Genomic DNA, 23,660 nt, shown 5'->3' with positions numbered 1-23,660 from the left:
CAGTAATTTTGAATGAGCCAACCAGGCATAGCAAACGTATCTATGTTTGCCTAACTAACACCTGATATTGACATCAGTTTTGGGTTTCCTCTGAAAGTTTTTAGGATCTCATTTTGGTTTTTACAAAATATAGTCAACCAATCAGCAATACATCATGTAAATCATTCTTCTGCTAAAGAAGTATTTGAATTAAATAGTAGACAAATAAAATTGAGCATGTACTTTTATGTATGTATGTGGATATTAGGGTATCATATATAATCTATTATGACCCCCTTTCTTACTGGGATTCTGGGGGACTACGTGTTTACATCTGATCTGTTAATCCCACTTCTTTTGAAAAGGTAAGAATGTGGGATGGCTGTAACTGCCAGATCTTTGTTTTCTATTCCATATGCTCCCAGGTGTAGTGCTCTGGAGTTCTCTCTGGTTATAGTTTTCCAGAAGTCTTTGCCTGTCTCAGCCCCTGTAGGTCGTCCCAATAATTGGTTTTGCTTCTATCTACCTTTATCACAGTGCTTTTTCTATTGTTCTGTAGCTGATACACAGAAGGGTTCATGTCCTATGAAGGGCTTGTCTATCCCCGCATTAGCGAGCTTATCAGCTACTTCATTTCTTTAACTCCAGTGTGTCCCGTAATTAATTATAGGGTAACTTTATTTTTCTTGCTAGCTCATTCCATTTCTCTATGCAATCCCAAACGAGTTTGAATTTTATGATATTGGAGCTTAAAGATAATTTCTCTCTATATTTAACTGGACACATTTTTCTATTGCATAAATTTCTGCTTAAAAAATGCTTGGTGTGTTGCACAGGCTTTCAGAGTATTTTGTGCTGGTCTCGAACATTCCTATTCCAGTTTTGTCTGCTGTTTAGATCCGTCCGTACACCATTTAATGGCATTCTGTTCATTTCTTCTATGATGTTATGATCCCACCTACTTCTACAACTTAGTATTGAGGTAAATTTCTTCTCAAAGTTAAACTTTCTTGATTCATTGTTCTTAGACATGTCCAGGTTTGGTTATTATTTAAGGACGGTTCATTGCAGGCACTCTTATTTATAAAATACATTTTCAAAAAAGATACCAATGGTTTATTATGCAACCTCAAACAGTGCAAGTTTTCGATCTATGGTATGTCTTTGAAAAAATGCATTGGGTCAGATATAAGAACATGTTGATCTTTCGCAAGGATTTTAAAAACTGTTTGATGAATACGGTTTCCAAATTTCTGGAAAAATGCCCCAAAAAAGCAAACAGTAGAATAAGTAGAACAATCCGTGCAACTGATGTCTGAAGCATTTGACAAAACAGATGCAACGCCACTACAGCAAGGATTTTCTGTCAATAAGGCTATTTTGTTGACAATTTAAATGAAGAATCACTTATAGGTCAAAGATTAGTGTAGATTCTCTACAAAAAATTGGTGGATTAAAAAATGTAGATATTTCAAAATCTATGATACTCTCTGAGGACAAAAAACCACTAGATTTGGTGGAAACTGGAAAAAAACAAGAGAGAAAAACTGGAAACAAAATAGAAAAAAAATCTTAAAAACTCTCAAAAACAGCTTGCAGTAGTGGAGAAAAAAATAGTTAAATTAAAAAAATAGCTTGGTTGTTTTATTATACTTGTATTTTCTAAAATAAATATCAATCATAATATTAGTGTAGTAAATTCACGAAATTTCAAGCGGGAATATGTGAAAACCAACCTGGAAAACCGAGAGAAAAACGGGAATTTACAGGAATTTTATTTTCAATTTTTACTGAACACCCTGAATACATTATCAAAACATTTAATAGAAATAAAAGTAGCAAAATATTTGTTTTTATTGTAAGTATCTTATATTCAACTTCTAGGTTATAATAAAGAAAAATTTTACAAAATTTATACAAAATTAAACATCATTTTTTACCAATCGTTACAAAAATTACTTCCATAGAATGAAACATGATTCCTGGCATAATCACATTGAATCATTCTAATGCTCCATCTAAAAAACATAAATTGGGATTATTGTCCACAACATTATCAACATCTCTTTTTAATAAGGTTTTTCGTTTTCCAGAAATTAGTTGCTTCATTGCTTCCTTAGTCATATATTCTAAAAACACTTCCTGAAAATAAAAAAAGTATGAGATCAATTTAGTTTTGAGATGCCACAAACATTAGAAAAACAAGTATCATAAGGTTTTGATTTATACAATTTTTACTATATTAAATGTAAAATCTGACAGATCTTCAATTGGAATAGAGTTTTATATTTGAAGTAGTAATTAAAAAATTTCTGCCCAGCAAAACTAATGAATAATTCATTTTTTGGCTCAAATTATGATCAATATAAAATATAATTACTATACAGTCATCCAACTATGAAAGAATTACTATGTGTACCTAAAAATTTGTTCATGTTTACCAATGGAAAATGAAATCATTGCCAAAATAAGAAAAGCAGCACTTTCAACTAAGGTGCCTAAAAAGTTATTTTTTGACTAATAACATGTATGTTATGACATACAACTAGAAAAACTTTGGAGAAAGTTAACCAAAAAGTAACAGCTATCAACCATTTTTTATTTGCATACTTCTTTCAACATTATTTTCATCATTTGTATAAAATAGATAGAATATCATCTCCTTTACACTTGGAGATCAATAGAAAATAAAAGATGATCTGTACTTCATCTATTTCATGATACTTTATTATGGTATTAACTAATAACATCATTTATACAATAAAAACTCTATACTTTCAAATTTAGCACATATTATGACTACATAAATAAAAGTTGATGGGTTTTACTGTCTCATTTCCTACATCATACATATTTTTATTCAAATATTTGCTATTCTAGTAATATATGATTCATATTCTCTAACCAATAAATTTTGAATAATTTAATTCTTTCTATCGCAAGATTTTTGTTAATGATACACTAATACTATTTTAGAATAAAATTTTCCTACTGTTGCTTTTGTTACCAAGAAGATTGCATCTTGAGAAATAATAGAAGAGCTGGGATCTAGCTTCATGATATTTTTAATTCTTGCTAATGGTAAACGTAACATTCTTGTGCGCTGAACGGTGTTATCTGTAGTGCTTGTAACATTATCAGTTTGTAGAGTATCAGAGTCTTCAGTCTGATTTTCTGTAATTTCAACATCTAAATAAGCAGATTCTGTAGAATCTATTTCGTCCAAATCCATTACGTTTAATTTAACTATAAGTATTAAGAAATAATATTAAAGCTTTTTTATTTTTACAATTCCTTTCTGACCGCTAAAATTTTATATTCAATATTGACTTACACTTTTCTGGTAACCATATGATTTTAAATTTGTTGGTCCTTTTAGTTCACAGTCACCATAGTAAATTCTGTACTCAATTTTAAGTTACAAAGTTTGTAATTATGAAATTTTATAAATGAAAATCAATTTATTGCAAATACTAAATTTAATTCCAAACTAAATTTCAATTTTAAATACAGAAACTGCATTAGTTGGTAGATCGTTTTTTAAGTGGTTGTTTAGCTAAACCGACGAAGCCAACGAATCCAAGAAGATCTGTACATTCTAACCTTTTTATCTTTTATTGACGTTTAATGGTGTGATATTCTTTTATTGGGTTTATTAACGAATTTAAACATGGCTAAGCATCATCCAGATCTGATATTCTGCAGAAAACAACCTGGTGTAGCCATAGGAAGACTTTGTGAAAAAGATGATGGGAAGTGTGTGATTTGTGATTCATATGTAAGACCATGTACCTTAGTTCGAATTTGCGACGAGTGTAATTATGGATCTTACCAAGGAAGATGTGTTATTTGTGGTGGCCCAGGAGTATCCGATGCCTATTATTGTAGAGAATGCACTATGCAGGAAAAAGATAGAGATGGATGTCCAAAAATTGTGAATCTGGGCAGTTCAAAAACTGATCTTTTCTATGAGAGAAAGAAGTATGGATTCAAGAAGCGTTAGGCTTAATTTAACTTTTTTTTTATATCGGAAATCCTGTATGTATAATTTACTTTTTTACTGAAAATATAAATTATATTAATTAAATGTTTTTATTGAGTACATCTGATACATTTGGTTTAATTTTTTAAATATAGTTTTATTATTATTATTTTAAGTAGTTAAAATAAGTGTAGGGATACAGTTTTTGTCATCTTCAATTATCATTATGTTAGATGGAAAATATAAATGCTTATTGTGCGAGGAGACAAACTTGGAAAAATTGGAAGAATTTAAATGCACAATTTACAATTAATAAAGGTTTAGATTTAATATGCAAAAGGCTAAGGGAAAGAAGAAAATTTCTTATGATACCTAACCTCACTTTTTTGTTTATACTTTTTGACATTCTATGGTACTATAGACATGAAATAAGATCTGCAATCTATTAATAAAAACTCATTTATGATTATTCAAGTGAAATACCTAAATCACTTTATAAATTTTATAATATGGCTAAGCATCATCCAGATTTAATATTCTGTAGAAAACAACCAGGCGTAGCCATAGGCAGATTATGTGAAAAATGTGATGGTAAATGTGTTATTTGTGATTCCTATGTAAGACCTTGTACTTTAGTTAGAATTTGTGATGAATGCAACTATGGTTCATATCAAGGCAGATGTGTGATTTGTGGAGGTCCAGGGGTATCTGATGCATACTACTGCAAAGAATGTACAGTTCAAGAAAAAGATAGAGATGGTTGTCCAAAGATTGTTAATTTGGGTAGTTCAAAGACTGATTTATTCTATGAAAGAAAGAAATATGGATTTAAAAGGCGTTAACTGTTGTGTAATTAACACCATCTTGGCAAATGTTAAAATTTTGACATCTTAAACAAGTTTATATGTGTATAGTTGCATTAAGATTACAGAATTTCTGAATTTAAAAGAATTTTGTTGATTTTTGAAGGATTCATATAACAACATTTAATGGATTCAAACAGTATTTCTTTGTAATACAATTGCAAGATATTTTACCATATTCAGTTTATTTTAATGCATTGTATGTAAAGGTACTCAATCAACTTATAGGTTGTATAATATCTGCCTTCTCATTTCAGCGCAACATCTAAGTCATGACCTCATAACAACTCTTTGTTTCTTAAATCCAAAATTGATTGGAAATATACTGAATGATGCTTAGATTATGTATTAATATATTTGTGTATCTGTGTTCTCAATGTAAATGAATGAAATGATAATAAACAAATTTATAAAACCTTTATTTTGTCATGTTATATTGTTACTTTGAATAGATCATTAGTAACATAAGCATGCAACCTGTTTGGAAACAGAAGGCATGGTTTTCTAATTTAATGAAGATCTAGTGACATATCACATAAAAATACTGATAATAATCACAGACAGACTTTAAAAGTCCTCCAGAAACAGCATTGACTAACTTTGTTTATATTTCATTTTTTAAATATTATTTACAATTAGAAACCTTTTGAAGCCAAGACAAAATGCTATATAAAGCTGAAACAATATATTTATTATTAATGTATAAAAAATTGTATTTAGTCTCTTATTCTTTTCAGAAACTATATAGTGATTAAATTGTGCGTAAGTCAAAGAATTTTTCGAAAAAATACCAAGAGTAAAATTTCTTATCCATTTTACTTTAGAAAATAATCAACTACGATTTTTTCAGTTTTCATAATTTCACAAGTTTTTAGTTGATAACAAATGACTGACCATCGAGACAAAAAAGTATTATTAATGTTGTTAGTTTTTTCAGTAGTGGTCAGTCTACTCATTTTTTTGTGAATATTTTTGGGGGTGCGCCTATTTATATTTGTTCCTGAGATGTATACTGTACCATTAACTAAGTTGGAATTTCTGGAACTGTAAGCAAAACCTGATAATTTAAAAATCATAGTTTGTAAATCAGGATGCAGTTCATTGTCTAGCACACCTGCAATTTAAAAAAATCTCTAAAATTGATAAAGTAAATTCACTTTAGGTCATTGTTCCAGAATAATAACTTTATTGTTCATAACCATTATTTGCGTATAATATATAATTTACAATAATCTTCAAGTTTTGATCACATTTTCAATGGATAATTTTACTGCATACTGTTTATACAATATAAATATATTTTGTCCCTGCTCTAAAAGCTTTCTGATTTTGAAATCTTGAAAAACAAAAAATTTGATAAGAAAATGAACTAAACCGAAGTTGTTTCTAAAGAGTGTGTTTTTAAAGATTACACCATAAATCAGCATAAATTAGAAGTTGATCAAGGTTTATAATTTTGTTTTTACCACCGAAAAAAATTTACAAATCCCTATATATATAATATTGTGGACAGATTGATCCTAGTTATTCCCAATTTCGTTTTCGCTTATAGTGATGTATTTTTTATTCTCTTCTGGTTAAAGTTTGTGTTTGGTAATATTTAAGTCTAGTTGATTTTTGGAATATTCATATAATTTATAATATTGTTCTTTGCTTTTTTTTTTAGTTAAATATCGAGAATTCCACAAATTAACGTAATTTCATTTAAATTTACCACTACGAGGATGTATTGATATCTAGTTAGCCTAGGTCAGTTCCATGCATAAACAAAATATTGCGTAACAAACAATAACTTATTAGAAGTGTCAGTGTAAAATTTGACGTCAAAAAAGTAAACCAGAGCAATAAATTAAAAGGAAAAAGATGTCCACCGAAATTGTGAAAATCGAAAAATTGGAGTATCGAGCCATCATCAAGTACCTGTATTTAAAAGGGTTAAGAGGTAAGCAGATTTACGAAGATATGCTTAATACTCTTGGTGATCAATGTCCTTCGTGTGCGACCGTGAAAAATTGGACTGCAAGCTTCAAAAGAAGTAAATTTTCCATTGAAGATGATGACCGATCGGGAAGGCCAGTTTCTGTGTCAGTCTCCGAAAATATCGATGCAGTTCATGACATGATTTTAACATACCATCGAATAGGGCTAAAACGGATATCTGAGGCACTGAATATTCCATATGAACGCGTTCATCATATAGTTCACGTCAATTTGGACATGAGAAAAATTGCTGAAAAATGGATCCCCAAATGTTTGAATGTTGACCAAAAGCGTGCAAGGGTAGAAACATCACGACTTGGGTACATTTCTATGATCCAGAAGCAAAGCAACAATCGATGGAATGGCGACACTCTGGTTCTCCAATTCATAAGAAATTTCATATCCAAAAATCTGCTGGAAAAGTTCTTGCTTCAGTTTTTTGGGATTGCCGTGGAATAATTATGATTGATTTTTTGGATAAGGTAGAACAATAACTGGAGATTACTACTCGACATTACTGACCACTCTACGGGAAAAAATTAGAGAGAAAAGACGCGGAAAGATAGCCAAAGGTGTTTTGTTTTTGCAGGACTACTTTTTCCTCAACTGAAAAAGTTTAAAAGGTCGTAAATTTTCTTCCAACGAGGAGGTAATAAAAGCTTGGAGGTCTGGTTTGCAGATCAAGAAGAAACATTTTTTTTGAAAGGTCTAAAGACGTTGCAGGTTCGCTGTTATAAATGTATCCAATTAAGAAAAGAATATGTTGAGTAATAAAATCTTTTGACTTTGAAATTTTGTTTGGTTCTATCGTAGACTTGGAATCTTTCAATATATCCTCGTATAGCGCTGGAGTGTACAAACGAATGTGAAGGATTATAATCGTGCCCGTGAATAACTACTAATCAATTGTTTTTTTTTTAGAAACATCCCTTTTTTGCGGAAAAAATGGAATTGTTGAACACTGCGGCTTGCTCGATTTTATTTTTTAATTGCAATTTCTGCTTTATTGTGAAATGATTTTTAAACAAACTCTTTTTCATGCAGATATCTACAAATTTTGGCATCTATACTACACACCCAAGATCATGCTCGCCAGTAACGCTAACTAATGAGCATAAAAACAGTAGTCCCCATTAGTTGTCCCTAAGGAAAATCAATGCTTTCAAAGAATACAAGCTTTCCTATAAAAAATTCAACCTTTTCTGATTGTGAAATAATAAGTACAAATGACACTGCTTATTTTATTTTAAGAATGCATAATTATTAGAATATCAATTATAGAAAGCCTGACATTTTTTTCAATTTTCAGTAGCTAGAGGATATAGCTGGTTTTGAATCCTAATTTAACATAAAAACAAAGATCAGAAAATAGTTTCCTAAAATTAAGGTGCGATAAATTTATGAAGTAGGAAATAAAAACACATAATTAAAAAAATGCAATTTTATTATTGAAACAGAATATCAATGATAAAAATTACAACAAAAGTACAAAAAATATATTATATAATAAAAACAAACTTAAAGCACAACTTCCATAACGTAGGGAAAAATGGCGAACTTTCTCACTAAAAAACGTTTTTTTCCAATTATTTTGTTGACATAAAAACTCTACAATAAATAGGCACAAGTGTGAGTTAACAATGAAAATATATTTTGTTCAGCTAATGATGGTTCATTTGTGAGTGAATTAATAAGTGCATGGACCTGCATTTATAACCATATTCTAGAATTAATAAAATTATTGATTGTAATGTGTTTTTTAGTGCTTATATTTAACCACACAATCAATGTATAATATGAAATTCTTCAAATGATACCAACAAAAATTAGTTCATTGTTGCCACTGAATTAAAATTCGCTCAAAATAAATAACAAAAATCATCTAAAATAAATTAAACTTTTTCTTTTCTTTCTTTTCTCCACTGGTTTTTACACTTTTATCAACTTCTGAATTACTCTTATTTTTGTGCTTTGACTTCTTTTCTTTTTTGAGTTTTTTCTTGTCTTTATCTTTCTGTTTTTTCTCTTCTTCTAATTGGGATTTATTGTTCTCTCTACTTTGAGCAAATAAATTAATGTGATTGCTTATACTATCATCTTCTTCGGCTTCACGAATTCTATCCATTTCAAGGCACTCAACTATTTTGTTTCTTCTTTCCACGATATCCACTAATCTAAAAAATAAAACATCATTTTACACGATAGTAATGAAAAATGAAAATAACAAAAAATTAAGTTAGCCACAAGCCAGGCAGTCAATTCGAATTGTCACAAAGAGAATTTATCAACCAATTTATATACTTTAAGATTTAAGGAATGTTAGTTTTGCATTTCTCACACCTGTGATTACCACTTGGTTGTTTTCCAGAGTGGATGGTGCTTGATCAAATATAGTGATTTGAATATATACTGGGTAATTTAAAAAAGTCAGTCATGTGTCTGATTAGTGAATGGTAGGGGATTTCTGGGATTAAAAGTTCATTCAATTACCAGTGCAACATTTTATAACAGGTGAGTTATAGAAAGCAGTTCAGACTTTTACTTAAAAAGATACAAATCTTGCTTGACACACAGTTCAGTGTTAAAAATACATTTGTACACAAAAAAATCAATTTATCGTAATTAAAAACATCCAGCATATAGGAATTTTCTAACATTAATATGTCGTGATAAATAATTTTAATTGTCGTTGTTGTTTGGTGGATTTATAATTCGCTTCTATTTCTATGATTCCCATCCACGCCTTTAGTTAATCAACACATTGTAGATTTTAGTAATTAACTTTTTATTAAAAAACTGAATAGTTGCAAACATAGCTTAAAAAAATATTCCATATATTATTTATATATTTTTTTTAATTTCACAAAAAACTGTAGAACCCTACTAACACATCTCTCATTATAAATTATAAGCCGCATCCGTACTCGCGAATGCTCGAAGTAAGAGTGTGGATCCAATTCGCATATTCTTGATCCCCGAAAAATGTCGGTTTAGTTGCTTAGTAGCAATTGCCGCGGACGGGTGGTAATTATAAATTTCCAAAACGCAAAGTAGTAAAGCACCTGCTGTAGTATTTTCCATTCCTACTACAAATAAACTTTGATTGAGAAAACAATAAGACGTGCTTTCGCGTCAAGAGGGCGAACTATACTTTGGGTCTGGCGCGACCCTGCGAGTGTAGACTGTTGGCAATCTTTCCGTGATTCGCATGAGAGTGTGGACCGGCCAATAGAGATTCTTCAAGTAGAAATAATTTATATACAATTCCTATAAAACTTGTATGGTTCGTATCCTATTCTATACACTGATAAATATTTATGTGTCTATTGAATCTAAACTCCAGATTAAATACTAGACATGTATCACTGTTTTGATTATCTCGAAACGCCGCCGTAACTTCAGACGTTTCACAGCTATTTTCAAATTATAATCGTGTGGGTGCGTTTTGCTATGCCGTCCATTTATATCAGTTACCTTTTGCATCTTTCTGAAACATCTGTAGTATTTAATCTGGGCATAAAACACATGATTGAAATAAATATATACCTGCATATAAATAAGTCACATATAGAGACATATGAAAAAACACATTTTTATTTAAAAATAACAGAACAGTTATACAAAATTTATTTTGTGAAATATGGGTATGTAACTGTGAAATAACCCTTCTACAGACACTATTTTCTCTTAATACAACCAAATACATCTGTAGCATTTGTTAGCTGGGTTCTTAAAATTCTTATTAGTTGAAAAATTACTCATACTTCGATACATCAAGAACTTGACTCAAAAAAAGTTATTTTGAAACAAAATTATCTTACACACGTGTAACAACCATATGTTAAATAGGTATCGGGAACATTTGTTTAAAAGTAAAAGAAATTGTTTTGGTCACAAACATTACAGTTTGAGAAGTAGGCTAGACCCTTAAAGTCCATTTTGAATTACTCATCTTTTGTATATCAGGAACTTGACTAAATTTCAATAAAAGTTATTTTGAAACAACAATATCATTCACACATGTAACATTTTTCAATAAAAATGATTAAAACATGAATAATGTCCAGCTGTGTTTAATATTCTGTTCTTTTTTGTCTCTTTGTATGATAAATAAAATATATATACACATACCAAAGAATATAATTCTACAATTATACATTTTAGTGCTCACTTGTAATAGTTTTTAAAGTTTTAATTGTTTTTTTTTGGTCCATATTATAAATTGTAAACTTATTTCAACTAATTTGTTGTATTTTCATCAGTCATCTTAAAAAAAAACTAATTTGAGATATATTTCTTATTCAGCATTAATGCATGTATAGGGATGAATAAGATGTTCAAAAATACTGAAAGAGAATGAAAACTTGTATGTTTCTATAGTAGTTTCTATTAGTAGTAGTATAGTATATTGTTTCAATAATGTTGGGTGTTAGCGCTGCATTATTAATTTCATGTTCCAATATACTTAGTTGTGTGTGACATTTGTCTGCAAGTACTAACCGAAATTGTAAACATTCTCTAAAATGGCGTAGATTCAATATTTTATTAAGATAATATAATCAGAAAGGTAGATGTTAGCACTTGTGCTGAATAAATCATTTTATGTATGTTCTATAGCACAAGGATATAACAATAAAATTAAACAATCCATTTTATAATGTTTTGAATGGGTACTACGGCATCAGATCATTAAATGTGACTACAGTTTTCGATTAAATTTTACTAGTACTGCTGAATTGAAATACTTCTTACTTTTTAATTAGCTGTTCTTCTCGGGCTTTATCAGAATCAGTTTTAATAGCTTCAGGAAGCATCATAAGATATCTAATTTCATATTCTACATCTGCATGTTCTTCTTCTAATCGTTGTTGTCTTTTCCTGAAAAAATAATTAATGTAACAATGAATTTTGTCGAAGTAAGAAAGTCGATACTTACAAATACATCAATTCAGTTTGTTTTCTAAATAGTTCATTCTTTTCATTGACCAACTCGAATAATTGAAGAATTAAGTCTTCCACTTCAATGGGAATATCTTCATCTGAAATATTGAATATTTTATTCAATTCACCGAAATATGATGGTATTCAGTAATATCGAAAATAATAGATATAAAAGTACAATTTGAAAACTAAAGAGCAGTTATGTTATTTGGGAGGTGCGATACATGAGCAATAGTTTTACATCAAAAGAATATCAATGGTAAAACAAATCATTCAATATATTGAGTAAGAATCAAATAAAATTTAAAATCTGCAGAAATTCATTCAGATAGTTTTATGGAAGATACTAATATACTGAAAATATGAAAAGAAGACTTTGTAAATGTGGATATGGAGGAAAATGCTGAGAACATCTTGAATGCCAATGAAATCATCGACAAAGCAAGAATCGCGAACGAAGAGTCATCGTCAAGGACCAATGTCAGCAGAGGTATGATAAGGATCGACGAGGTAGATGGACTGTGCGCCCTCTTACCATATGTTAATGGCTGGATAGAGAGAAATCACTGGGAGGTGAAATATTATTTGAACCAACTACTCATGGTTCGTAATTTACTATAATGTATGACCAAAATAAGGAGCTCAAATTTAGATAAAAATTGGAGACGGAAGCAACTTAATCAAAACAATATTTGAAAAGGAAACCATTACTTTTATCAGCAACTTATTCAAATGGAAAATTATAGTAAAAATATCTAGAGGGTGTAGAAAAGGGACTAGTAGCTACAATAACGAGGTTCAACCTTTAGAAGAAGTTGATCACAATTTAATAAATAAATTTTCCAAAAATCTCAGTAGATCGTCATGTGGAACCAATTTGAGTTATCCAAAAATTATAGTAAAAAAGTCTAAAGGGGGAAAAAGAGACTATCATCTACAATAACAAGGCACGGTCTTTAGAAGATAATGAAACCATTATGATTAAGTCAACCATATATTTTTTCTTTGACAATAGAAATATTATGGACTTTTTAAATATATGAGTTTCTAAATTTAGAAGCATAAATATATCAAAAGGTCTAAGAAATAAGAAATTTATATCAGTTTCTATACATTGCAACTTCTTCAGATAACAAATACATGTTATACCAAATTAAATAATTTATATTTTCCTAATAATTTGGGTGCAAGTTTAGTTTGTCCAGATTTTTCAATCATAGGTTTCAATAAAACAATTTCGGAACCAAAATATCCTACACAATGTTCAAAACATTGTTCAAATATTGGCGAAACCGTGATAGTGACTATGATCAGAGCATACAAAGCATCAACAATCATTAAATCGACTAAAGAGAAATATTAGGGGTCCGACTATCACCAAAATGAGACTGTTGATGTCAGTCACAAATTCGATACTTCTGTACGGCGTAGATATATGGAGAGAGACTAAGCGGATAGAGATCCACTATAAAAGAATAACCAAATTGAAACGCAGAGCCGTTCTTAGAGTATACAATGCATACCGGTTAGTATAAGAACCTGCAGTATTACCAATTATGGGAACCATATCAGTAAAGTAAAGTAGAAAGTCATCACCATGGACCAATGACTGTAGAGGTATGACACGGATCGATAAGACTGCGCACCCTCTTACCATATGTCAATGGCTGGATAGAGAGAAATCACTGGGAAATGAAGTATTATTTGAACCAACTACTCATGGTTCGTAATTTACTATAATGTAATTTGGAGCATATTCACAACTAGCGAGGATAATCCAGATAAATATGTTAATACATTAATAATAAATCATATCTAACTATCGCCTTAAATAAAATTTCCAATTTTTTATATTATGTGAACAAAAAAATTACATCTGAAGGTATTTACTTGTATTTTCATTGCCCGTTCCTTCACATTTGTCTCTGATAATCAGTTCCAAACGTACACCTTGTTTTTCCAGACCTTGCAATTGAACTTCGATGAATTCCAGTTCCTTTTTAATTTCAGTCATAGGAAGACATTTAATAGTTCTTTTTTGAACAACTGGTTTTGTGGGTGCTTGTCCTTTTTTTCGTTTCCATTTTCCAAATGTGCTTTTGTTCGGCGCAGGCAGATTATTGGAATTTGTAATGGGAGAAATATCTGAAAGAAAAAAATTATTTGGATTATAATTGTGATGATTAAAGCAATATTTCAAAAAAAATAACCTGTTCTGTCACTAGATTTATGTACAGTTTAAAATTATTCGTTCGCGATGCTAATAAAACATGTTCAGGATTTAAATTCTAGTATTCGTGGAGCTCGATTCGTGTTCTGAATACGTCCAATGTATCCTCGGATATGGATAAGGATTTTTAATCTGGCACACGTGCAATCATCCTTTTTATGATATTTACCACGAAATAACCTTCAACTTATGTGTTTTTCTACGTAATTATATTTAAAAAGTTGACTTTAGACTTACAAAAATCAAGAATAAACCTTTGGCCAGTTAATTATATACATTTTATCTTCCTAGCTAGTTTTGATTTCAAAATATAATGCTAGATGTTAATAAATCGTTCGTGGAGGAATGTATGTTCGGAACATTTTCTGAACAAAGCATACGCATTTGACATGTCCAAAAGATATTCAGAATACATTCTGAAGGTATTCACATATTATTCAACTTTCATTACAAACCCATTGATGTCCATTTGCCCATATTCAGATTTAAGTAATACTTTACTAACGATAAGAAGTAAATAAGAATTGCTTATGCCAAATGAGAATCTCAAGTTATCCTTAACTTTAAGTAGTACTTAAAAAGTGTGGTACAGACCGGCATGAATAACCGCTACTAAATAGTTGTAAAGCCCACAGGTGTACTTTTAAAAGTTTTGTTTTTGCCCACCCCATAATCCTTTAATTAAATTTCATAATAATACACTTTGAGAAATTTCTATTTCATATTGTCAAGCGAAGGTCGAAATTGTGTCTTACAAATCGAAAATAATAGTGTACGTTATTTATTTACTTTGTACGAGCGCATGTTTATATTTTGTCGTGAGTGGAATAAGTTAAAAAAAGTACAGACTAATTTCTTTATCTTTATTCAGCTGTGAATTATTTCTTCAGTATATATGATTGTAGTTTAGTCCCAGTTAGCCCTATAAGACGCAAGAACGTGTTGTGATTTATACATTTTGGACTAAGACATTTTCTTGTGAAGTTCCTATACGAATTGTTTTGGTTCTCTCAAATTCGGACTTGTAAGTTTTAAAATGGGTAAAACCAAGAAACTAGCGGTTGAAACTCGTGCATTAATCGCAAGACTTCATAGTCTAGGCAAACGTTACCGTACTATTGGCGCCGACGTACCATGGATTACAACGTGAAAAAGTATGCATCCACCAGAAGCTTAGGCGATAGAAAGCGTTCTGGGCGGCCTCGAAAAACAATAACGTTGAAGATAAACGTATTGAATTGATCAGTAACGTGATAGACAACTTACTGGCCCAGATATAGCAGTTCAGATCAATGAATCTCAGGATATGCTTTTGAGTACTTCTCAGTGAAAAAGAGATTCTGAGAAGATTGTTTTTTCCAATTTTTGTAAATTGAAATAATTTTTTTTTTCTATTATCTGTTGATATTTAATTTAAGTTGATTTACACAAACATTATAATATATTTTTGTGGCCCTTTTAATATACAAAAGCATTAATTATATTGTCGTTTGAAATCTTGTTTATCGGGTCTGACCTATGGATAACCGAACTTTCAGACCATTGTAAATAGTTCTTATATCTTTCCAAGCAAGAAAAGCTTCTCTCACCTGAATAATTTGTAGCTGGTGTACAAGAGCAATACGAAGTGTTATTTAAAAGTTTGGATAAATATTTTCCAAAACCTTTTCTCGCAGGAACAAGGACAAACTTTTTAATGATCCAGGACTTGGTTTCCTTAAAATAATCATTTTCAGCCATTCCAATATCTTCAATAGGTTTTTTTATACAATCAGCAAACGATGATTGAAACTCATAAAAACTTGTCTTCTCCATGTGAATATTAGTTTTCCAATTTTTGTGAATTAAAAATTAAATTAAATCCTCCACTGATTATATGGCATAAGTAGGAAATATACAATTGAGTTTACTATTTGATTAAAAATGAGAATTAAACAAAATATTTTCTTGCACTAATACATATACTTACTTTCTATATTTAGACTTTGCTTATTTCTAATTAATTCATCTTCAACACTTCTTTCTTGTTCAATTTCGTTATTTTTCTTGAGGACTTCATTGGAGGGTTTAATTAGTTCTTCTTGATCTTCTCTATAAATTGGTGTGGAATTTGTTTGTGGGGGTAAAGGCGCCTTTTTATTTTTTCTGTATTTTGGTGTTGCTCGAGGAGAATGTTGCTAAAAATACATAAATCATCAAACTTTAATACAATGAAATGTAATAGTTTGAATTAATTGCTTAAAAGTTCTAGGTACAAAAGTTGAAATATATCTGCAATATTTTAGTTTAACTTTATAAGTAAGGTAATTCAAAATCTTACCACGCTTTGACTAGGTGTTGAAGTTAAAGAACTAGCGTTTGAGTAATCAAATAATCCTGAAACTGGAGGTTTGGGAGCTGGTCTCTTCTTTCTTGTACTTCCATAGTAACTTCCACTTGAAATAGACGAGTTCGAACCAAAGTGATGATTAGCATTCGACAATCCTAAAGATTCTTTCCGCTTTGTATCTCCAGAATTTCTGGTAACACGATATTTTAACATAATTTATAATTTTATTAAGAAAATGAAGAAGTAGACAAATTAGTCTCTGTTATATATCGATATTTTAAATATGTCTAATTATTTGTAAATCATTTTTTTATTATCGATTTTTTTTTAAATATATTTATTAAAAAAATTTTTTATTGTAATCCTAACTCAAATTACTTTTGTTAAAGCTCTAGACAGACAGAGAATAATTGTTCACTGAAATTTTCTTAACTCGTGTAATCTCAACACGAATTTATAAAGAGTCGCGGTGTTTTATACTTAAATGTTTTTAAAAAGAAAACAAAAAATCAATAATAAAGCAACCGTCGGTAAATATTTTTTATTGACGTAAAGCGTAATGGTAACACGCGAAATCAAATACAACCGTTATTAAAACACTCCACACATCCTCGTTGGACGTAAACTATAACTTTATCCACGGAAGTTGCCGGTACTTACTGAACCGTTAAATGACTAGAACATTAATGAAATAAAGTGATTCATTAGTTAATAACATTATACAATAGAAACGACGTTTTTTTTGTTCTTTTTTACAACAACTGTGCTCGGTAGTAAACTAACAAATCTACTTGGATGGTTAAAGTGCCCACAATATGCCTAAATATTGAAACACAGTGTTGGTTCAAGTACAATTTAACCCTGTAACTTGGTTGGGACATAATTCATCTGAGAGATCAAGTACATTTATTATCTTATCCGAAAGAGAAAGGGTATAAATTCGACTTCGAAGTCATAAAGATGTTTAATTAAACGAAACACACATTGAAAGACCGCTCAAGAAGCAGAATTATTGTGGGTGAGGGATGTTCCAAAATATAGATGTAAGCGACGATGCAAAGTTAGATATTTTGCTGTCATTAGAAGACGATCCTCACGCAAATAACAGAAATTGGGTAACAACAAAATGTTAATCAGTCGTTTTGTAGTGAAGTTTTTGAAGAAACTACAACCAAACAAAGTTCAACTTGTTCAGGAAATATCAGAAAAGAAACAGTATTTTTAGAAGAGTCGACGTTTTGTTTAAGCGGTACAGTAAATCGACTCAATTATAGCTACTGGACTTGGGAAAAGCACCACTGGATTCAATCAAAACACACTCAACACCCCGAAAAATATTATGTTTGGATAGGAATCGTTGGGGACGATTTATTGGTCGTTATTTCTTTCGTGGGAATTTAACAGCTGAGCGATATTTACATATCATCATATGGCAATGCTTCTAATTGCAAATTACAATTACAAATTATTGGACCATATCGTGGACAGTTACCAATCCGATAAATTCCTTGAATTCAGCTACCTCCGTAGGCTTTGCGTTTCTAACTCTTAAAAAGCGGCTAGAAAGATAGCTCTACTCTCTGTTGTGAAACTCTGTAGGCCAAAACATATTCTACCCATTTCGCAGATTGAACGCACCCGACGAAAGGTTAAAAAGTTTGTAGAACATATGAAGTGTATGAAAGCTAAATGGAATAAACGTTATTTTTGTATTAAGTGGGAGAAATGAGTGTTTTTGAATGGCACATGTGAGCATTAATTTTTAGTCGAAACTGCATCAAGAATTTTTTCGAATGTGCCATGAAAACACGAATTTTTTACATGAAATATGAACATCATTTATTGTACAACTGTGAATGTAAATTTATATCGCCTGAAATATATTAAAAATAAATACTTCCAATACATCTTGACCTAGTTTTTTGTCCCAGAAGTTATCGATTCTGAAAGACCCACACACGGCAAAATCACTCATTCACGTGGACGAACGTCAAGTCTAAAGTTTGAAATTTCTGAGTGCTTAATCTTTTTATTATTAGTTGGTAAGACGTTTACAGCCGGTTTCATAATCCCAACCTAACTGGCACTTTAACCAAAGGTTCCTTTAGATCAAAGGGCCCTCTAACTTAGTTGTTAAAGTGAAGTGATTCTATAATCGATTTGTAACAGTCTCTAAAGTAAGGGCAAATTTTATAATCTAAGGTAAAACTGGAGATTGAACTAGAGTTCAAACTATGACTAGGTTAGGTTTAAGTTTAAACTATACTTTAAATCAAGAATAAACAATATTGCTCTATTCTACAGGTCACAGTTAAAGACATTTTTCCTTCCGTTGTCACTAGCGTGGAAATACAACCAAAATTTTTCCTATATTTGTTTTAAAGTTAAATTGTTTATGAAAGTTGTATAAACGATAATGAACAAAGAACAATTTGCAATTGCATTTTATCTGTTAATGAAGTCGTACTTTTGTATAGCTTTGTGAAAATTACAAAGGAATGTTTTCGATAGAAGCACAACAAATTTAAAAAAGAAGTAGGAGAATCGAAATATTTGCTGTATATTTGCGCGTCGACAGTGTTGATAATTTCTGCATCATTATAGTCGAGTTCATCAAATATAAAGTGTAAATCTGAAATCTTTCTACCAAAATCCTTTATGATATTGAAAAATTTTGAACAATTTGAAAAATATAGGTAGGGGTTCTCCGTTTCATGTTAAACTAAAATTTAAAATACCCCCAGATCGCCGGTAACGTTCAAGCTGTAGTCTGTCGGTAAACGCCATATATGAAACGTGAAAAAGTCGATATCTGTATTTTAAGTACAAATTTGAGGTTTAAACTTCACTTGTAAAATTGGGCCTAAAGGCTCCTTTAAGAAACGGAGGTTGACAATATTCTGTACTTTTCCAATATGAGTGCTAGCTAACATTTCTTTGCGTTTGATGCAATGTTTCATTTCAATTATTCTATTGTATAATTATTTTTATCATTTTCAATGATAAGTGTTGAAGATTTTATATAATTGAAGAAGAATTTTTATTTCTACGACGTTTCTTGTTCTTATAATAGAATTATTGTAACAATTTTCACGTTTTCCCATTTTGTCAAGAGGTATCTCTGAATGCGATATCCACTGTCACCTACTAAAACATGTCTTTCAAGTGTTCTTCCTCAAACTGCCTTTTCAAAGCACTGTTACTGCTACAATGTTATGAATCCGAAGCCGAGCATCGGATACAGTTTGTACGTTTTTATCTATATCGATATATTTTTCGTTTTCGCATGAGCTTGAACATGAACTTAATGTTGCACGATATCTAGCCATTCTGTCATAAACTTTTTATTTTTTAAAATAACAAAAGTTTTTGCTCGAGCTGATACAGCCACGTTTGAATGGGCGCGCTGCAACTCTTGGCGATTTTTAATCCGTTAATAAAAGAATGCGCCAACTCAGGATGGGGATATTTCAGGTAAACGAAAAGGTAGTCCGAGTACATAATACAACTAGTGACGAATTCATTAGGAGTATTACCTGTAATTTAGTACCCAATCCACATTGTAAAGTTGAAAAAATCCAGAAATTAAAACCTAGATTCTTTAAATCCTTTAAGTTAGGTTAGGTTAAGTTACATAACCTAAATTTACAATTTCATAAATAATACAGATCTTTTAAAAAAGTGTATTTTTCATTGGATAATGATTTAACTAATAACATAATTACATTTGGATCTGAAATAAATTTAAATTGTGGATAACACTTTTAATTACCGCCTAAAGTACTTTTTCCAGTTGTTCACCATACATGGCGTTCACAATAAGCCTTATATGCCGTAGATCTTTTGCTTTCAAACAACATGCACAATTAAAATCCTGAGCTGCATAATCTTCTGTATCAAGTTGTCTAATCTTCATGACAACCACGATCATGAGCTGGCACATTGTAAAGAAGTAAACAAAAATTTTATGGCGGGTATTAAAATCAAGATTTCACAAAAGAGAAAACGCGAAGACCACTTGCTGACATTTATTTTTTACTCCGACTCATATTAACAATCAAGAAGATGTCGAGATTGGGTCTTTGAAAATAAGAATTTCCCGTCTTTCCGTCAAAATTTTAGAAAGAAGGGTGAAATTTTCAATAAATATTCTAGTTGGCTTGATTCAGATGATTTGAATTTTAGTATTTCAGTTATTCAACCCTACTTGTCAACGCTCAGGACGCCCTGAAAATAGTTTCGATTGTTTAGATAAATTGGACGGGGAAATCAGTAAGTAGTGCTTTACTTCCACTTCATATCTTTGGAATATCCTGAAAAACTAACGGACCCGAATAGACGATGATTATTTGTGGAAATTGTGGGTTACATCGATGAATCAAATGAATGAATGAATGAATCAAAAACTTGAACTTGAACCGGTAGTGTACAGGTCTTGAAAGGAAAATAGATTAGTTTCATGGACGCCTTGTTAACCAATCTGTGGCTGCCAGGTCGGCGTTGTGATCGAGGGATGAAAAAATTAAATATTCCACTTTAAATAAATTAGAATAAATATGAAAATAGCTTAGTTAGAGCATAGGTAACACTATATAACACACTCAAAGATTTTAGGTTGAATGGTTTATTACCAAAGTTTTTAACCCCACCCTACCCACGTCCATCCCTAGATAGCAGCGTCGTGCCACGGCTATTTCGAACACTTAAAACCCGGACAACATGAGAACCACGCACTCTACACAAATTGGTCTCGATTTCAAGACCTATATGTAAGTCTTGCACTATATGATTACGCAGTTACTGGATATTATGGAGTATTTATGACAGAATCTAGCTAGAAAAGCGATAGGAAGTTGATAAAGTTCTGTTCAATAAATAGTGTGTGTTATAGTATGACGGTATCGGTTGTTGTATTAATTTATGTTCCTAATAAACATCAAATATTATAACAAATATTTACCTTTGACTACGAGGCAGTGGAACAGGTTTCGCTGCAATATTTTCCTGTTCATCGTCATCGCTGGAAAAAGGATTCAAACTGATTTTAGGAACACTAATTTTTTTTCTTCTCTGTACAGGCACGGGCTTCTCCTCGTCATCACTTTCGAAGGGATTCACACTAATACGTTTAACACCGTTTTTCCTCAATTCTTGACAAAACGATAATATATCGGGATCTGGTACAATTTTTTTCTTCAATCTCGGACTTGGTACGGGTTTTTTAGAAATTATAACTTTCTCTTCTTCTTCGTCTTCACTTCCAAATGGATTTGAAGATTGATTAGGCAATCCTTGATCTTCGTCGAAAGGATTGAGATCAACAGGATAACTTTCTTGTTTTTCTAGTACATGATGGTCCTCAGAAACGGGTATTGGTGGAGAAGTTTCTGAAATATGGGTATTAATTGCTTCGATCACTTCAGAATTTTCCTCAAAGTCATTTTTCACATTGTAATTGATAGTTTCTACAAAATTTTCTTGTGGTTGTATTTCTGATTCATTATCCGTGTTGATGTTGTAATTGACAGTGTCTGTAACTTCTTCGGTACCAGTTGTATGTGTACCATCGATTTCAATAGATACATTATCTGAGCTATTGTCTGTTTTTACAGTTTCATCTTTAGTTGTTTCTAAGCCGTTTTCTTCTAATGATTTCATAATTTCGACGCAATCGTTTACAGCTTTCATAGAATCGTCAATGATACTGGAATTGATATCTTCTAAATTATTTTTATTGTCCTCTTCAAGAGATTGAATACTAGTATCTATAAAATTACTTTCGTCTCGAGAAGAACTTGATACGGATATAATACTTGTATTTAAGTCGTTTTCATTATTAGCAGCATGAGGTAACACATTGTCTTTCAGAGTTTCAGCAATAATTTCTTGTTGTTTATCAACATTTAAGGAGATGGAGCTAATAAACGATTTTTTAGGAGATTCCATCGCACTTGCGGGTCGTATGTTATCATTTTTTTCTGTATAGTTATGTTTGCTATGCAAAATATCTTTATTTATATCACTAATATTACGTAAATCATTTTTAATACTAACTGGAATGGATGATAAAGTTGATAAAGGCACTGTTTTTCTATTTACATCAGCCTTGATATCAGTAACGTTATTTTCAAATAATCGTCTTCGAGTCTTAACTAAAGACTCCTCAGAAGATTCTTCTTTGGTAACAACATTTTGAGATTCTTGATCAGAACTTAGATTAAGGTTAAATTCACTATGTACATTGTCTTTGTTAGGAAAACCGCTGTCGTTTTGCACAATATAACTGGTTTTTATTATTGGTTCATTAACTGCACTTATGTCCAAATCGGCTTGAGCACTTATCACTGAATATGCACTGGTTTTTGAAGGAGGTGAACTTTTAGGTAAATCAGGAGATTCTTCCTCTTTATCTTCTATCGCTGAATCACTAGACTCACTGCATGGAATTTGGCTTCGGAAGAAATCGGATCGGGCAGAATAGAATTCTTCGCTTAACGTCTGAACTTTTTCCGCATCGGCATTTTCTAAAGCAGTCTCGAACTCCGTACTGAATTTATCAGGCTCGTTCGTAAATACACTCAAACTCGCCGATTTTTCCTCATCACTCATCGACCGTTGCAGAACAGCTTTTTGAGATGATACAATTTTCTCTTCGTCTGGACAAATTTCGCAGCAATATTGAGAATTTTCTGTTTCGTAGTAATCTCCTAGGATTAATTCACTATTGCAGCGAGCGCAGCGGAAACAAGTACGATGAAACAGCGATTTTCCTACATTAAGGCGTTCGGCTATGAATACTGGTAGGCCGCATTTGGCGCAAGGCTCTCTGCGCTGTTTGCCTACTGTGAGAGCCACCTAAAAAAACATTTTCAAATTTACATTAACGGAAAATACTGAAACAGGAACTAAATAACGCCCTTCACCCATCTATTCATTTCAGGTCGTTCTGTTATACCTATTCATATGCATCAATTTTTGATTTTTAAAACTTGCCAACAAGAATTTTCATCTTTTTAGATTCTTTACTTTCGATTGTTGTATAATTTGTTTATAAAATATATAAAATAGAATCGAAGGAAAGTCATTATTAAATTATTGATCAACTATAGTCGGGATATACTTTTTTGGCCGACCCTATCGCGATTAAATTTTCATAAATCAGATGGGTGGAGGAGGTTCCTTTGAGATCAGAGTATACATCTACTGAGATACTTTGATTTAAATAAGCTTTCAACTAAAAATAACTTCATGAAACTATTATTTATAAATCAATTTCATTATGAAAATGAACATTAAAAGATTAGGCAATTGTCACACAAACAAGGGAGCAATTAAGCAAAGACATATAATTCTGTT

General features: G+C 31.1%; 4 protein-coding genes across 5 annotated transcripts in view; 2 read left to right on the top strand and 2 right to left on the bottom strand.

Annotated features, from left to right (window-relative positions):
* Positions 1 to 1,825: 1,825 nt before the first annotated feature.
* Positions 1,826 to 3,504, bottom strand: LOC130444066 (DNA polymerase epsilon subunit 4). Of its 2 annotated transcripts, XM_056779041.1 has the most exons (3): positions 3,314 to 3,504; positions 2,972 to 3,225; positions 1,826 to 2,121 (listed from the first exon to the last, which is right to left on the bottom strand). In XM_056779041.1, the coding sequence occupies exons 2-3, from the start codon at positions 3,209 to 3,211 to the stop codon at positions 1,981 to 1,983; spliced, it is 381 nt and encodes a 126-aa protein (XP_056635019.1). In that variant the 5' UTR covers positions 3,212 to 3,225; positions 3,314 to 3,504; the 3' UTR covers positions 1,826 to 1,980. The 2 variants fall into 2 exon arrangements, with proteins under 2 accessions (XP_056635019.1, XP_056635020.1); XM_056779042.1 differs by having other exon boundaries at positions 2,987 to 3,493.
* Positions 3,505 to 3,569: 65 nt separating this feature from the next.
* On the top strand, positions 3,570 to 4,124 carry LOC130443861 (PHD finger-like domain-containing protein 5A). The gene has a single exon (XM_056778734.1). It carries the CDS (start codon positions 3,650 to 3,652, stop codon positions 3,980 to 3,982), a length of 333 nt encoding a protein of 110 aa, XP_056634712.1. The 5' UTR covers positions 3,570 to 3,649; the 3' UTR covers positions 3,983 to 4,124.
* Positions 4,125 to 4,333: 209 nt separating this feature from the next.
* Positions 4,334 to 4,948, top strand: LOC130443862 (PHD finger-like domain-containing protein 5A). Its single transcript, XM_056778735.1, has one exon. It carries the CDS (start codon positions 4,471 to 4,473, stop codon positions 4,801 to 4,803), a length of 333 nt encoding a protein of 110 aa, XP_056634713.1. The 5' UTR covers positions 4,334 to 4,470; the 3' UTR covers positions 4,804 to 4,948.
* A 3,282-nt stretch (positions 4,949 to 8,230) lies between these two features.
* LOC130443940 (putative autophagy-related protein 11) overlaps positions 8,231 to 23,660 on the bottom strand; it is a 129,380-nt gene continuing 113,950 nt past the window's right edge. The window contains exons 6-12 of the mRNA XM_056778845.1: positions 21,265 to 23,159; positions 16,296 to 16,494; positions 15,945 to 16,152; positions 13,636 to 13,890; positions 11,741 to 11,843; positions 11,557 to 11,682; positions 8,231 to 8,978 (exon numbers count right to left, since the gene is read on the bottom strand). Of these exons, the coding sequence (XP_056634823.1) occupies positions 8,687 to 8,978; positions 11,557 to 11,682; positions 11,741 to 11,843; positions 13,636 to 13,890; positions 15,945 to 16,152; positions 16,296 to 16,494; positions 21,265 to 23,159 (3,078 nt within the window). The 3' untranslated portion in view covers positions 8,231 to 8,686. The remainder of the gene's footprint in view (positions 8,979 to 11,556; positions 11,683 to 11,740; positions 11,844 to 13,635; positions 13,891 to 15,944; positions 16,153 to 16,295; positions 16,495 to 21,264; positions 23,160 to 23,660) is intronic.

This window comes from Diorhabda sublineata, chromosome 5 (assembly GCF_026230105.1).
Source record: "Diorhabda sublineata isolate icDioSubl1.1 chromosome 5, icDioSubl1.1, whole genome shotgun sequence".
In the NCBI taxonomy this organism is placed as follows: Eukaryota; Metazoa; Arthropoda; class Insecta; order Coleoptera; family Chrysomelidae; genus Diorhabda; species Diorhabda sublineata.
Note: the sequence above shows the minus strand (reverse complement) of the source record. Positions and strands in the feature narration are given on the sequence as shown.

Excerpts from the sequence above, each read along its gene's own strand:
- LOC130444066 (XM_056779041.1), bottom strand. The coding sequence starts at position 3,211 with ATGGATTTGGACGAAATAGATTCTACAGAATCTGCTTATTTAGATGTT. Across the intron at positions 2,122-2,971 it reads TCTTGGTAACAAAAGCAACA|GAAGTGTTTTTAGAATATAT; the intron begins GTAGGAAAATTT and ends TTTTATTTTCAG.
- LOC130443862 (XM_056778735.1), top strand. The coding sequence starts at position 4,471 with ATGGCTAAGCATCATCCAGATTTAATATTCTGTAGAAAACAACCAGGC.
- LOC130443861 (XM_056778734.1), top strand. The coding sequence starts at position 3,650 with ATGGCTAAGCATCATCCAGATCTGATATTCTGCAGAAAACAACCTGGT.